The following is a 17,472-nucleotide window of genomic DNA, read 5'->3' as shown; positions in this document are numbered from 1 at the left end:
ACACTACAGCAATACTGTAACCCCTCGGTGACAATAAACCAGTAAAGGTCACCTGAGGTCAGAGGTGAAGTCAGGTTCAAGTTTCTCTTCAAGACAACAAGTTCAAGATTTTGTGGTCATGTTTTAGGGTACGTTTATACGACAGCGGTGTACTAAAAACGGGGAGGGGGGGGGGGATTCTTTGCTTTTTTCACGTACAGATGACAACATTGTCAGAATGATCCCGTTCACATACTGTAGATTCGTGAAAATGACTGAAATGCTGTATTATTCATGCCAGGCCAGTAGATGGCGATGTCACTTTGTAAAGAAACACTACGTGCCTGTAGACTGAACATGTGATACGCATGCGCGTGATGTCACTGTTTTCACAAATGTACATTTTTGTAGTTTACATGGAGACGATAGGAGTATAATTTTCAAATACGTGCACTTTGAAACCCATTTTTAAAAGTTTGCATTTTCAGGCCCCAAAAAATCCATTGTCGTGTAAATTAACGGCCAAAACACATAAAACGTTTTCTGTTTTTAGTTGAAAACTGTGTCGTGTAAACGGCCCCCTCTCACCCTTGTGTAAAAGACGTACACTTCAGCATACTTTTAAAAAGAATACTTATACAGAAATAATATACTCGTGTGAACTGAATATTTTTGTACACTTAATGCATGTTATTATTTAAATGCAGTTAGTTGCACTTAACATTACTTTTTCACCCATTTAAGTGTAGGACTTAAGTACATATTTACATGTAATCTCATAATTAGGCACTGACAAGCATTTATGCGAAACTAAAATAAACTATAATTTCATTTCCGTTGAAACTTGATTTAAATATATTTGTAATTACACCTTTGAAATGATGAAGCTGTAATTGTGTACATTAAAATATCTTAACTTTAATTGTAATATCGAATTATTGTTTTGCAAGTAAACACAAACATAAATGTACTACTTTAAAGCTGAAAATATTATTAAAACAATTTAAAATGTGCTTTAAATGAAAACTTTTACAAAAAAAAATTGACATTATTGCAAAGTGCACTTTTTAAAAGTGTGCTTATTTAAAGTGGTACTTTATTGTAAGGTGCCCTTGTTACAGTGTAATTATATATTTATACATGATATAATAATTAAGTCCATGCAGCCTACACACTAGTGGGTTAGGGTTGGATTTGTTTAGTGTTAGTTACATGTAATTGTGCATATTTACTGTTATTACTGTAGGTAACACATGTAACAAGGACACTGTAAAGTAAAGTGTTACCAAACAGAGTCATGAAAGTGTATTCTTTAAGTACACTTAAGTGGCCTTTTATTTCATTGATACTATATTGTTTGCAAATACAGTTCTTTTAAATATACTTTGTCAGATTTGAAGTATTTGAATGTGCACTACAAGTAAAGTGCACTACAAGTACACATTCAATACAATTAAGCGCACTTCTTTTTCGCAATAAAACAACGCAAACGGCGTGTGTAAATAAACATTGTTATCATTCCAGGTAAATTCTCTGTTGTTTCTCTTCTCCTCCATCTTTCTCATGTCTGAATCACGCTGCACTTGATCTGTCCATTGTAAAGAACTGTCATTTTTGTGTGAGTTCAGGTGATCAGTAACACACAATAACGTGTGTCATGTCAATCACTCGCTGCATATGGACAGAAAAGGTCAGCGGGTTTAAAAATAGCCCCCTAGAGACGCTCAAGCGCCCGTGTCACTTCCTGCCGCTGCAGCAAAAGGGGGGCCGCCGTGTCCCAGTGACCTCTGACCTCCCGGGATATGTGATGTACGATATTCCCTGAAAGCGGAAAAGCTGGCAATCACTGTACATACAGTGAGATAGATGGAGGATTTCAGAATGGCATTGTGTGCTAATATAGTTATAGTTATAGTTGTTGATCTTGGTGCGATCGGGCCTTTGGTTTCTCAAGAGATGACTTCAGTTTTTATGATGTCATCTTTCAACTGGAAATCCCGAAACAAAACAAAAAAGTTGATTTGCTGATTCATTTCACTTTTTTAGTTTCTCTATTGGGCAATATTTATATCTGAAAATATATAAATGGTAACACACATCATCAAACTAATGTTTTCCCAGGATCTTATCGGACGATTCTCACGAAGCATGACAAAATTGGGTATGAGTCATATTTCAAAATCAAACGATATATGCATATGTGTATCTGTCTTTGATTAATTAAATGTGAAAAATGAAAAATAATATTATTGTTATCATTATTATTAATACTAGCATGCTAATAATTATAATAATTATTAGTATTAAGTTATTATTAGCTTTTATTTTATTATTAATATTAGTAGTAATAATATGAATTATTTTATTTAATATTTAATTATTTAAAATGTTAGAATTTGTATTATTTGTATTAGTATTATTAATAATAATAATGTAATATGTGTGTGTGTGTGTGTGTGTGTGTGTGTGTGTGTGTGTGTGTGTGTGTGTGTGTGTGTGTGTGTGTGTGTGTGTGTATATATATATATATTATATTATATTATATTATATTATATTATATTATATTATATTATATTATATTATATTATATTATATTATTGTATATTAAGTAATTTTAAACATCACATTTTACCCCAAATTAAAAGAAAAAAATCTTTCATAAAGAAAATGAATCTGGTTTAATACCCATTTAAGATTTGGTTTTGTGACATTATTTTCATAAAATTAATTGTCTCAAAATAAAGCATAAAATGTCACAATTATTGCTAAATGATCTTTTTTTTAAATCAGCATTAAATGAAGTACAACCAATTTTAACGGTGCAAAAAACACCTTTATTGTAAAAACTTTACAAATGAAATAATTGTAAGATGAGACATTTTCAGATTATAGTAATGAGAATTTGGTAAGGAAACATGCTTATTTTTATGAAAATAATGTCACAAATGTGGAATACAAAAAAAAAAATCGTAATGGTCCTAAAATAAGATTAATTTTCTTTAAGACAAATACATTATTATAAACATTTTTGTATGATTTTGGAGTGAAATATAACCCAGACACATTCTCGCAGGTTTCATGAGATTCAGGCATGTATATGTTACCACCATCATCAGTTTGGATTGTCCAATGCAGTGTGACTTCCCAGTTCACAACTATTTGCCATAACCTCCAGTGAAACAAGACAGAACAAGTGGATCTGGGAAAACTGTTGCCTTTTTTTTAAATAAAAGTCACACTTTGAGAATGCCAGGTCATGTATGAAGAGCCACCCTCATCCATGCAGAATCGTTCCTAATCACTTGCCTTATATGGAAGCATCAGTCCAGCCTCGAGCGGGCAGAGAGCCAATCAGAGCCCAGGGGGGCGGGGTTTGTTGTTTAAGGCTGAAGCCAGAGCGAAGTGCACAGCGCGGCATTAAAGCACCTGAGAAACACGCTATAGCACGCGCACAACCCCTGCTTACTTACTAGGGAAAGTTGCACACTTGCAGCGCTGGAATAGTTACGCATGGGCTATTTTCTGGAGTCAACACACTGGACATATTTTGCTTGGATATTTAAAGCGGATATTTTAAACTGAAGTGTTTTTTGTGTTTTTTATTTATTTTCCTTTCAAGTATTATATCATTAATATGCGATTTTTGACTTGAACACCTCATTTCCACACTGGAGATTTCTGATACGGCGTTAAATGTCAAAAGGGATCAGCTGGAGCAGTGTTCAAAGTGACTCAACCCCTCTGGAATAAACTTTCGTGCGACTGTGTGTGTGTGTGTTTGACACAGAGAGAGAGAGACAGTTGGATGTGCGCGCATGATGAGCTCGCGGCTTCTGCTGCTGGTGCTCGCGGCGCTCGCGGCGTGCCTGCGGTCTGGTCGCGCGCAGGTAAGCTTCACCTGATTGACGTCACGCTCGGTTTCTCTGTCTCTGCTGGAGTTTAATTTATATGTCTCATTTAACAATAGCTGCATTCACAGATCACGTTTAACTGTCTTGATTTCGAGGATGAAATTTAAGCAAACTGTAACAAATGCCCTCATAAGCACGCCTGACTGCGTATGTTGGCCCCAAAGTGGATGGCCCCCACTCTTCAGGACCCCGATAACAGAGAAACTCTACTAGATTTGATGCTTAATCTATCTGTATTTGTTTATGTCTGCAATTCTAAACTCAAACAAATCCACAGTTCGTGTTGCTAGCATTAATGTGCATTGGATGGATTCCCAGATGCTCCTCTGCCAAAACCATCACTCAGTCCAAGAGCATCACTGTCACGGCTTAAACCCCAATTATGTTGTGCATTTAACACTACAGTAGGCCTACGTCTTTAGCCTATTAAAATAGTGCTGTGAGTTCCTATAGAAGGTCCTCTGTTTACTAATAAAAATAAAGATCATAGAACGGTTATTTTTTCTTTCATTGATGCTATAGAAGAAGGGTTATTGGTTCCTCAAAGAATCATTCAGTGATCCCGTCTTATGTGAACATTCCATGGATGTTAAAAGTTCTTGATGGAACCATAAATACCAATAAAGAAACTTTATTTATTTTTTTAATTGTATTTTCCAGGCTAGGAAAAGTCAAAATAGAAATTTTTCGACACCTTGGTCAGAAGTCATAGTTAAAGTCTGAAGGTTTCAATGAAGATCTTCCCAATTTTGAGATGTACTATCGAGAATATCCAGACTGAAACAAGCCTATGAACACAGTATTCCATTAAACAGTCGTCAAAATAGTCATTAAACCCTGCATAGTTTCCATTAAACACTGCATAGTCTTCACTGAATGAATTAAACACACATTGATTCTTATTAAAACTAAATTCTTATTCTTACTAAAGTTATTCAGTCAATAGCAGTGAGTGATTTTGTCTTTGTCTTTTGTTTAACATTAATGACACTGACAGCAGCAGGTATTTGCATTAGGCTTTAAGACCGAATGCATGGATCTAATATAATAACACGCATCCGATTTCTTTCCCAACTGTTTATTCACTTAAGACATAACTGACTGTTTTTATGTTAATACCCACCAAGACATACATTTTGGTGTGCTTCTGAAACCCCAACTATACTTTGCTCAACCGTGTTTCGCTAAAAGATTACGATCTCTACTATTCGCTTGAAAAGTAGATTGTGGACATCTTCAAAATCGATCACGATATAAAAATCATCAGATTGCCCAACCCTAATTCAAATTTTATATATATATATATATATATATATATATATATATATATATATATATATAATTATTATTATTATTTTTTGTGTGTGAAGAAAATGTTCAGGTATTGTTATTTGTGCAAATGTGTGTAATAATTCAGTTGTATTATAGTCTACATTTCAATGTGATGCCCTTCCATCAGCCATATATCATCATTGGCCATTAACTCTTTCCCCACCAGTGTTTTTTTTTTTAAGTCGTCAGTCAGCATTTTTAAAAAATTTCTCAAAACTTTAATGGCTCACAGAATATTTTGTTGTATGGATATCTGAACATGCAATATATGGAAAGAACAAAGCCTCTGCTTTTAAACAAACAAACCCATTTTATTCTAGCTTTATGCATTAATTTTTTATCAACACTTGAATGTGGAAAAGTTTGACAACAAAAAAAGCAACATTTTTTGACAAAAAGCTGAGAAAATCGTGTTTTGTCAAAGACGACTTCGGATCGTATTCAGAACGATGATCAAAACACAGATGGAGTACATTAAGTCCATCAACTCCCCAAAGCTTCACAGACCTAGAGCTCGTCATGGGTCGACATTTTATTCAGTAACACATTAGGCAGTTTTGCATGTACATAAGCAATGCTTCTATAGCTTGTTTCTGCCTCTTTTTCACCTGTGTTTAGATTGAAAGATTCTGTACTCTTTCAAAAGATGTCATTGCGCCCCCTACTGTATAATGCCGTGTCCACCAAAGCGCTAGCTTCTGAAAACGTCTTGCTGTGGGCATTTGAGAGGCTCTGGCACTCGTTTTGGATGAAGAGATGTGCTTGTTGTTGTCGTTTGTTATCATTGTACAAGCAGAATGTGACGGTTGGTCAGTATGGTATTTGTCCCGCCCCTCCTCCACTCTGATTGGACGGCTGAGTAGTGACAGTAATGAGCGCTGTTTTTCCCAAAGTTGAATATTCTTCATCTCTCGTTGACCAGTTAAAAACAACGGGCGCATAGCGTGAAATAGACGCTCAGAGCCTAAGGCCGTGTGTTCACCATAAAGTTTTTTCCTGAGGCTAGTCCAATTGTTTTCAGTGGGAGCGCCACATTTTTAAAACGCCAGCAGCCTGACGAGGCTGTTTTTTACCAGTCGCTGAGAGTTGAAGAATGTTCAACTTTGAGTAAAACAGCACTCGGCACTCTTTACTCATCCGTCCAATCACAGTGGAGGAGGGGCGGGACACATACAACACTGACCAATTGCCACATCCTGCTTTTACAATGACAACAAATGACAACAAGCACATCTCTTCAACCAAAACTAGTGCTAGAGCAAGTACGTTACATTTTGTCAGAAACAAACTAATTTGCAAAATCAGATACTAGTAACAGTTCCGCGGATATTCCGTATGATAGCACATATAGCGTCTCAACTGAAAAAAACACTGCACTGGCGCCAGCGTTGTCAACTGGCTAAAAATGCTTTAGTGGAAACATGGCTTGACAATAAAAACATTGATTGCAGGAAAATTCAGTCCATGGCCGAGAAGCGTTCCGTCATAAAATACGGAAAATTCGTTAATGGCGGAGGAAAAAAACATCCGCTCTCTAATAGACCAGATTCAGTAGAATCATTAATGCATCTTGATTTGGGTTGCAGATATTCTCAACATATGTGTCCTGACCTTTATGAAAAGGTCTTTATGACATGCACATTTATTGCTGTCCACACACACACTATAAGACCTAAATCCCCTTGTGATGTTTCTGTAATCCGACTCTTGAATATCACCATTGCATCATCGACAAACCTACAAAAAACCCATAAACCTTAGGTTAGGCCTGTCCTCTAAACAGAGCACTCTGATGCGGAGTTTAAAAGGTCGCAGCTGATGGGATTTTGGTCCGCCAGCTGATGCATCATAAGTCTTGTGTTTAAGTTATATAAGAGAGGAATAATCTGGGCGGCACGGTACAGACGTGTGGATGGAATCGCATAAGATGATTGGGCTTTGAGTTGCTCTCATTAGGCGTGTGTCACGGCCCGAGGGATTAAAAAAAAATCGAAATTGCTTTTGCAGACATGACTCAGGATTCATGTGAATGCAAGCCGAGCCGAACACCTGAGAAGAGCGTGCTCAGATGTGCATTGTATTAATTAATCAGTTTTGGAAAATGGAAGATGGATCGACCTTATTGTGCTTGTGCTTATCCTTTCATATAATATTTAATCTCTCTCCTCTATGTAAGCATGATTATTGAAGCTTGCTCAGACTTTCCTTTAAAAAATCAATCCCGCTCTTTTCATCCTTTCAATACATTTGTTTTTTCGACCTTTGTGTATGTGCAGGTGTGGGTGTCACTCCATGGATACAGTATTTCTTTATGTCTGAACTCAGTAATGGCAGACTGCCATGTGGCCGGCCTATAAAGTTTTGTGTGTGTGTGTGTGTTTGTGTGTGTGTGCAATCCAGGTCGATAATTATACCCCATTCCTCCTCAAATTTTCCCCTGGATGAACTATTGGCATTCCTGCATCCCATGATTCATTATGGCATGTGGCAAATGGGAGTGATGTCATCCTAATGGGATCAGTAGATGTTACAGCTCTACACACACATGCACTTGACAGTGGGTGATATACTGCGTTAGTTTATGTGTGTTTCACTCTGTTTTCACTCTCACTTCTTCACACGTATTAGAATCCCTCGAGCGGGCAGAGAGCCAATCAGAGCGCAGGGGGTGGGGCTTGTTGTTTAAGGCTGAAGCCAGAGCGAAGTGCACAGCGCATAACGGCATAACGATAGTGACAGAGAGGAACGATATTGTTGTAATCACTTTAAGAATTATATTTTTTCAGCTGATGAATGATACAAATATTGACAGCCAATCAGAATCTACCTGACTCTAAAGAGCTTGAGCGTTTAAAGTGGCAGGACACTAAAACTGCAGTGCGTTTATAATAAATGGAACGTTATTGTGCATTTGGACACTAGTTATTGTTACAGTTATGTAACAGTTAAATGACTTTTTAGTCATTGTTCTTGGTGTGAATGGGCCTTTAGGGGGATTTTTGCACTAGATACAGTCAGTTTCCCCATTCCCCCAATTCTTAAAATAATAAGGTTATTGGTACTGTACCTTTAAGGCTTCTATATGTAACGGGGACCAGCTAGTAAGAGTAGACTGACATTAGAGACTGAAGTCTTTAGCCTCCTTGTTAGAGCACCCGCCTCCCACGCTGGAGAACTGGGTTCAAGGCCCACACAGAGCCGGGCGAGTAGGTCCTGAGGGGTTATATATATGTAAATTCTCTTGTCAAACTGTCACTCCGCCACTGTCACTCCGCCATTACTGTATAGAACCTATGCACTAGAGAAACAAGCGTGCAGCCATATTTAGAATATTGTGTTTGAACTTCAGTTTCTGCAGTAGCTCTGTATGGCATCACTGTCAAAGAGTAATTAGCAAGTGAAGTGGATTTACTTATTGTAGAGTTAACGAACGTTATCATTGTCATTGTAACGTTTGAAGTGGAACAAATGTCAGTAGACCAGGAAGATTTTAAAACGAGCGGTTCATTCATAAATCTGTAAGATCCTCCCTTCATGCTTTGGAAATAAAAACTGGAAGACAGAAAGGGGGCGGGGCTACAGAAGGTCTATTAATAGTGCCCCTTGTGGCCACATTGAGAATGCATCACATAAGTGAGTTATGAATAGATTTCTATCTATCTACGAATAGATAGAGAAATTTCGCACACATTTAAACATCTATCTGGCATAGAGCATTCAACCGCCTGACCCAAAGTGCATTCAAATCATTTAATGCACAGCTAGCCGTGGATTATCCCGCTTATACCATTGTCATTTGTCAACATTGACAACTTAAAGCTGTTATTGCAGCGCAGACCAGAAGGGTATTTCCGTCAGTTAGATCTAGCATATTTGCCCGCTTTGAATCAGACACAGAGATAAAGCAGTGCGTCAGATTACGTTTATTTGAATGAATGAATTATAGCATTTATTTGAAAGAGAGAGAGAGAGAGAGAGAGAGAGAGAGAGAGAGAGAGAGAGAGAGATGCGTATTGCGTACCTGCATCTGTTTGTAGTCTCTCTCTCTCTCTCTATAAACGATGAAGCTGTGAGTTTAACTACTTTAGAGTAGCGATGTAACCCCCTCGTTGAGAAATATAATGTAGCGATTCAGTAGCGAAGCTATTTTATTGATAAAAGTCACGGGGCAGCATTGATAACTAGTCTGTGCTCCAAAATGTTTCTGTGCGCTGTGTGTGGTTTTATTGCACACCTTTCAGCCAATCAGAATCGAGTATTCAGACAGATCATGGTATAAGGGTTTTTCAATGGCTGATGCCAATATCTACAGCAGGGTTGCCAGTTTTGCGTAACAAAACCAGCCCAATTGCTATTCAAAACCTGCCCAATCACTGCCAAAAAATAGCCCAAGCGCGTTCTGGGGGATAAAAATTGTGTTCCAGGCAGTAAAAATAGAGTTCCAAGGGCTTCAACCCTTCGCCTAAAAAATATGGCCTTCGCCATATTGGTTATGGCAATATGTTTTATTTATGTATTTGTTTTCCCATTGTGTGTCGGCCACATGACACTGACCACATCACACACACACACTGACCTGATTATGAGTAATGCAGCTTAATAAAGGACTCTCCACACATGCTCTCTGTATCTCTGCAGCACGTGCCGTATGTCTGTGCTCAGCCAGGTGCCTGTTATTGCACTGAATACGTCGGCTAGATATGGATGTGTGTGTACCAGACCCAGACAGGTGAATGTCTGTTCAGAAACCTGTTTGACCATCTCTCTCTCTCTCTGTCTTTCTTCATAAGGGTGACCTTCTTCCTCCCTCTCTGGTGGATTTAGTGATGAACAGCCCGATCTCATCCGTAGATGATCTGAAGAGACTTCTAGACGTAGAATCCGTAGGTAAAGCTGATCCCATACCTCTAACAGATACCATAAAACACACAAACACACATGGGTTTTCATGTTTTATGGGGACTTTCCATAGACAATGATTTTTATACTGTACAAACTGTATATTCTGTCCCCTTATACTAACCCTACCCCTAATCTTACCCATCACAGAAAACATTCTGCATTTTTACATTTCCAAAAAACATTGTGTATGATTTATAAGCCGTTTTCCCCACAAGGACAAGGATATCGGATATTGCCATATTCACGTATATATATATTGAAAAGCAAAAATTATATAAAAAATATATACACATTTCTTTTTATGTATTTTTTTATATAGTATTTTATTTTTTTATTTATAAATTTGGCATTTACTTTATACTCATTGCAAATGACACTTAAGAAATTTGGTTGCATAGTATATTTGGTTGCATAGTATATTTGGTTGCATAGTTATTTATTGTGTTACATATTGGCTTTTTTATCGTGCATTGGCTGCCTTACTCTCTACATATAATCATCAGTCATTGAAAACCCCATATCAGAACTACTTCAAACAAGTAAACGTCTCGTCAGTTGTGGAATGTGTGTGTTTTCTGGGGTGTGCTGAAGTGGGAAGGTGAGGCAGGAAAGAGTGAGGGGTCTGGAATGTAGTGTGCGTGTGTGTGTGTGTGTGTGTGTGTGTGTGTGTGTGTGTGTGTGTGTGTGTGTGTGTGTGTGTGTGTGTGTGTGTGTGTGTGTGTGTGTGTGTGTGTGTGTGTGTGTGTGTGTGTGTGTGTGCATGTGGATAATGGTAATATTTACATGAATGGGCCGTGTATAGCCCCTCACAGGCACAATAGCTGTGACCTTGAGCCCAGTCCAGCTCTAAGTTTACAGAAGGGACACAAACACAAGTCTACACTATTGTTCCCTATATCAGAATCCTCTGTTTCTGTGTGTGTGTGTGCATTTTAGCCAGCTTTAACAATGTTCTGACCCTTACTACGAGGACTATAATACCAGTCACTCTTTACACTCACTACAGTAGATTGACAGGCCTTGATCAGATTTACGGCAAGATGTCAGGACAGTGGTCTTCGGGTCTTTAGTATGAGACATACAGAGACACAAACAAACGCAGAGACACAGTTGTGCAACTGAATGCAGGTTTACAGTCATATACACAGGTTCACATTGCAAACAGCGTATATATAGTGTAATATGAAAAAAGCTGACTGTGATTGATCACTTCACTACTATATGAGTGTGATATGTGATGTTCACTTTCCAACAGGTGAAAATATATGTCCTTAGTCCTTCATCCTGATAAAAAAAAAGATGCAAAAAACCCCAATCTTTCTTTAAAACCAAAAATACAAGAAAATTAGAAGAAAAATGAGAAAATAAACCATATGGAAGTAATATTTTGAAAATATCTAGATCTGTACATTCCTAGATCAGATGTAAGGCCTGATCACATCAAGAACAGTAACTATAGAGATAACTATAAGATAACTAAAGTCAACTAACTTTTAACCCAAATTGCTGAACGATGTTTCATATTTTTTAATCACTCTTCGTTTTGTCTTTCATTTTCAGAGGAAGACGATGAGAGACCCAAGAATGAGATGCACTCTAACGGAACACACAAACGTCTTCCCAGAAGCCTTAGTGAGTCTTCTAGCATTCCCTCCCTTCCTCTCTTTGTCTCTTTTCCACACTCCCGTCTCTTCATCTTTGTCCTCTTGCAGACTTTCAATGTATTTCCAGTCTGTGGCGATTATTTTCAGACACTGTGGCATCTCCATTCCACAATGGTGTTGTGGCTTTGTTGTGTGTTTGTGGGAGTGTGGGAGATGTGCGTATATGAGCCTGGAGTCTGCTGTTACGTCTCTATGATTGATTCTGTCTCGTCCTGTCTGGCCACATGTCCTTAGGTCACCCTCAAACACACACACACACAAGTTTCAAAGCTCAATTTTACCACCCACGCTTCTTTCGCACATGTACTCGATCTATTTCTCTCTCTCTCTGAGTGCTCACTTTCAGTCAAGTGCGCCTTGAATCTGTACACACAAACACACTCTGACAGAGCTGAGAGGTTGAATTATAGTGTGTGTCTGTAGTTTTTTTTAGTTTGGTTTGTCTAACTTCCATTCAGGTTGGTTTCTGAAATTTCCCACTGAAAATCCACCACTGTCTTTTCTATCTCTCTCACAGGTGTTCAGGTGGCACAGCAGGCCATGTGCAAGGTGAGAACAGAAGTTATGGAAGTGACCCGTGCGATGCTGGACCGACGGAACGCCAACTTCATGTTATGGCCTCCGTGTGTGGAAGTGCAGCGCTGTTCAGGCTGCTGTAACACACGCACTGTACAATGCGTGCCAGTCATTATTGAAACACGACATTTACAGGTATTTATTTGCAAGTTTACAATATTTACAGTTGTAATTACTTTTTAGCCCTTTCTGAACAACAGCAAAATATTTCTAAAATATATTATAAGGCACTATAATAATGCCTTAAACGATTTCTTTTGGCAAAGTTCGATCCAACAAGATGGTGGTCAAGAGTTACGAGATATCTTAAAGTCCTCCTGTTGTCAATAATTGCATCCCTTAAAACTCATCAACAAATTACATATTTAAAACATGTTTTTTCCTTGATTTTTTTTTTGTAATGCTTTGAAATAGCTTGAATGTAACTCTACACCCTTGCTTCATTTAGTATACGCGGTTCTATGAATATGCAAATTAGCCCCGCCTCCACTCACTCGAACCAGCGCAGAGATCCACTCGTTGACGATCACACGTTGATCTGATTGGTTACAAGGTATTTTGTGACGTCAGAAACACCTGCGATTTCAAACCTCGTTTTTGAGACTGTCTTTGGTTCACTGCAGTTTTAAGGAGAAAATACTCAGCAATGGTGTTGACTTATGAATTTGCACATGGTTTTTCTTAAAGCACATTAAAAACACTACATAAACATATAAACAACATTAAAAGCTTGATTTTCACCACAGGGGGACTTTAAAACTAAAAATGTACTAATATGTCATTCAATACCACAAAAAACTAGTTACAAATATAGTATCTTACCCAGTATTTGTGTGTACTACATTTGTATACTTATTCGTCTCACTCTGTTAGTGTAGCAACATGCTAACATAAAAATGGTTAAATCTAATTACAATTTTTATTTTACCCAATATTTATGTGTACTGTTTATTTTTATGCTCATTCGTGTATTATATTTTTAGCTTGTTAACATGAAAATAGTTGAGTCTAATTAGAAATACGCTATTTACCCAAAATGTATGTTTTTATGTCGTGTCCTAAGCACGGAAAGATTGACAGATCAATGACAGATGCTTTGCTAAAGCTGTGCTGGGATGGATTAAACTACGGCGGGTCATCATAAAATCAAAAATTGACAATTGATATAGAGTGCAATAAAGCAGGATAATTAATAAATTTACAAAGGCTATTATTTGACTTTATGTGATTGAAGTCTTCGACGCAAATAGTGTTTTAATCTAGTTTTTTACTTTAAAAACTTTTACTAACCTTTACATACAAACCTTTACTAGTGTAACCTTTACTAGTTGATTCATGTGAGATATTAACCCACTCCTGTACTTCCTTTACATAATCATCAGACAATCTCTTCTCAATTACCGTAAAGCCACGAGATGCGCGATGAAAAATAGATGGCAGTAAAGCAGAATTTTAGTTTATAATCTAATAAGAAGATAACGTTGTGCTGCTTCAATCCATTGCGCAAAACGAAGTGTAGCTTTTGGTCGCGATAAACCGCTACTTTCTGAAAAAAGTAGTTAGCCACTGAAAAAGCTACACTGTTTTAAAAGCCACTGAGCTACTGACAAGCTGCTGAAAAATGTTAGTTAGTAGCATCGCTACTTGTAGTTATCTACTTCCCAACACTGTAATTAGTGCATCACATTTTTAGCTTAGCAATATGCTAACATGAAAATAGTGGAGTCTAATTAGAAATTGACTATTTAACCCCAAATTTATACTGTGTATTTTTATGCGAATTAATGTTTCGCATTGTTGGCTTAGCCACATGTTAACATAAAAATTGTTAAATCTAATTAGAAATGGAACAGTGTTCTTGTGTTCAGAAATGAATGGTTAGCATTACTTTGATATCTCTTTTTGCTTGTCTAGATGACGAAAATCCAGTATATCAACCGACAACCAGTCTATGAGAAGGTTGTCATACCCGTGGAGGACCATGTGACTTGTAGCTGTCAATTAGGCATTTCTGCACACAGCCCACGGCTCCAGAGCACACCACTTCCTCCGCCCAGACTCCACCCTAAAGTAACGCTACCAAAGACCCAATCAAAAGAGGAACTACATCGCCATGACGAACTTAAACATAATCAAAGGCTCCATTTGGAGGATAAAGAGAGTCAGGAACTACAATGGCAGTCCAAAAACACCGTCACACACACACAGGGCTACCGACAAAGCCCGTACCAACATACACTCACACACACAGCAGTTTATGTGAGCGGAGGAGATGTTCCCACCAGACAAACCACATTAGGAGATCCACACATGATGAGTGACGCAACACAAACTGAGGAGTTGAAATCTGAACACAGTGGCGACAGCATGGTGAAAAATACGCAAAAGCATTACGACAAACATCTGCAAGAGGATCAACAGCCAGAACGACAGCAACCACAGGATAAAACGACACCACAGCAACCAAAATACAATGCTTCCCATAATCCCGTCCAATCAGGGCACAGCATGCCACACAGTAGCCAATTAGACACTTTTAGTCGCACTTACAGCCACGTTGAGGTGATCGGCCAATCCAGTGGCTTATCCGAAGTGCTAAGTCATCACTCTGACCAATCAGAAGTTAGAAAACATCACCACCACCACCAATCAGAAGGAAATAATCAAAATATGCAGGAAAGGGAGCAGCAGCCAGAAACACAACATCATCTTCGTCACCAAAACCACCGACACCATCAGCTTCACCAACATACAACGCAAGCAGTTAGCCAACAACAGACAAGCACACAAAAAACAGGTCAGTGTCTAGATGTCTATCGAGTCGTGTGTGTGTGTGTGTGTGTGTGTGTGTGTGTGTGTGTGTGTAGACATTGTGTTGTGATTAGTAACTTATGCATCCTGTTATTCTTTCCATTTCTTTAACGTCAGAGGTAGCATATAAAGTGAAGGGTCAACAAAGTAATGTGATGCTAATATTATGATGGCTACCATGAGGTTAATGTTTCATCGCTGATCCTAAAACCCTCCTAACGCATTCCATTTGTCTTCTGTTTTCTTCATTATCCCATAGTGACCACCCCCCCCTCAGCCCCACAGACTCCGCCTCCTCTCCAGCCCCCGCGGAAGCGACGGCGGAAACATCGAAAGAGGATGAGCAAGGCCTCCATGAGAGCTATGATAATGTAATGCTAATATTATAGAATGGTTATTGAAACATACTAATAAGCTATGATTTGCAGCTGAATTGTGTCATTTCTGCGTAACTAGAGTCGCCAGAGAGAATTTTGCAAAAATAATAATATTTTTGTGTTTTAGACCTCGTTGATTGATTGCACACTCATAGATTGATTGCAATTCAGATTGATAACGTTAGTGATGCGGAAATGACACTGCAGCTTTCAACAAACTTTAAAATTTTAAAGTGAAATCCAATCAGTCTAATTAATCTCTATCCTCTAACAGGGTCATGTCCTGAAGAAGACCAAAGACTCTGAATTGCTGCCAAAGTCCCAGGGCAACCACAAAGCTGAAAGTCAGGGTGGAGACACACAAGATATAGCAGAGACACACTGGAAATCTTTTTATAATAACTGGAAATGTCTTTGATCTTTGCCAAATAAGCTCCCATGAACTACATTTCCCATCAGCCACTGCAGTCGTAGGAGGCCATCAGTTCTGCGATCTTCGCACTACGGGAGCTGGCCGTACTCAGGATATCCTGTAAGCATGGACTTAAAAGGGATTCCATACAGACACAAACACAGCTTGCCAAATAGAGAGACCATATTTAAAACACAACACAATTACGGTCTGCCAGATACGCTTCGTTCAGCTCAACAACTGCCAAAATGCGGTGCAATATTGACTTGAACCACTGGTTTGCCAAGGATCTGGCTCAAATCAGTGATTAGCTACTTGGGGAAAGTCAAAGTAGCCTTCAATTGCCAATGAATGATGTAGAGCCACTGGTGGTTGGGTTGGAAAACAACTGTAGACTATTTATCCACTGGAGGAACTACTGGAATAGCAAATGGAAGAAGTTGAAACTGGAATATATTTGAGGACTTTGAATTTGGACTCTCGAAGAGCAAAACAACTGGGGAAATGAAGCTCAGGACTTCCAGAAAAGTATAAAATACAAATAACTTTTACAAATTCATCTCAAAAACGTATAATCTGTAAATTTTCAAGCTACTTAAACACTCCAAGTTTATTAAATGACAAAATATCAGCTGGCTAGATATGAAATCGAGGAGTAAAAGCACTTACAAAGCAGTTTTATGAACATGTACCATGGTAATATGATGGTATTCATTGAAGTATATGATGGTATTCATTGGAGTACCATATATATACCATGGTATATGAATATAATAATCAATCTGAAACCATGGTACCGCCTCAGTACTTTCTTGTAAGGATCTCTCAGTATCATGCACAATATTTAAGAAGTGCAAAAACACTGGAATATCGTACACTGGAGATTATCAAATATTAAGTGCTGAAAGCACTAAATGTTTGCATGTTGGTAGATGCACGGTCAAATAGTTCCTAATTCAATATTTATATGAAAACAAGAAGATTGTGTTTAGCCGTCATGAGGTTACAGTGAAATACTCCCATCCTGTAGGGGGCGGTATGGAGTGCTCTGTCATTTTATGCGTGCTGTTGTCTGTGCATTCAACTGCTTCTGGAATCTTGTAAAGCTATAAAATAACTGTTTGTAAATGATGCATTTCTCTTCTGGCTTTTTACGTAACTTATTTATAAAAGGTATAAAAGATTAATTAATTGTTATTTGTTTTGATGGAAATTATTGTTAATGTAATAATGCTATTTTAATATAAATATAAAAAAATTTAAATTTCTCATTGGTTTGATGTTTTTATAGCATTTTGTGAAAACAAGCCAAATGGCAGAATATTCATTCAGAAACGAATCAAACGACTATGGCTATGGTTTCGTAAAGTCGGCGTGAAATCAAAATTAACCCTATTTACTTTGTTAGCGCACATTACTTGCTTAGTGGTGAACAATTCATTCGTGCAAGTCAATCCACACACAAAAAAAAGGAAACACCTACTTTTCTAGATTCAATCAATATCCAG

The 17,472-nt window shown here is 37.9% G+C and overlaps 1 protein-coding gene across 2 annotated transcripts; it reads left to right on the top strand.

The window, feature by feature from the left end:
* Window positions 1–3,361: 3,361 nt before the first annotated feature.
* pdgfba (platelet-derived growth factor beta polypeptide a) lies at window positions 3,362–17,232 on the top strand. 2 transcript variants are annotated; one of them, XM_077226814.1, is made up of 7 exons: window positions 3,362–3,866; window positions 10,013–10,109; window positions 11,685–11,756; window positions 12,306–12,499; window positions 14,279–15,161; window positions 15,435–15,546; window positions 15,827–17,232. In XM_077226814.1, the coding sequence occupies exons 1-7, from the start codon at window positions 3,795–3,797 to the stop codon at window positions 15,837–15,839; spliced, it is 1,443 nt and encodes a 480-aa protein (XP_077082929.1). In that variant the 5' UTR covers window positions 3,362–3,794; the 3' UTR covers window positions 15,840–17,232. The 2 variants fall into 2 exon arrangements, with proteins under 2 accessions (XP_077082929.1, XP_077082930.1); XM_077226815.1 differs by having other exon boundaries at window positions 3,565–3,866; window positions 10,013–10,105.
* The last annotated feature ends 240 nt before the right edge of the window (window positions 17,233–17,472 follow it).

This window comes from Siphateles boraxobius, unplaced genomic scaffold (assembly GCF_051911475.1).
Source record: "Siphateles boraxobius isolate OS27281-9 unplaced genomic scaffold, OSU_SipBor_1 13, whole genome shotgun sequence".
NCBI lineage: Eukaryota > Metazoa > Chordata > Actinopteri > Cypriniformes > Leuciscidae > Siphateles > Siphateles boraxobius.
Note: the sequence above shows the minus strand (reverse complement) of the source record. Positions and strands in the feature narration are given on the sequence as shown.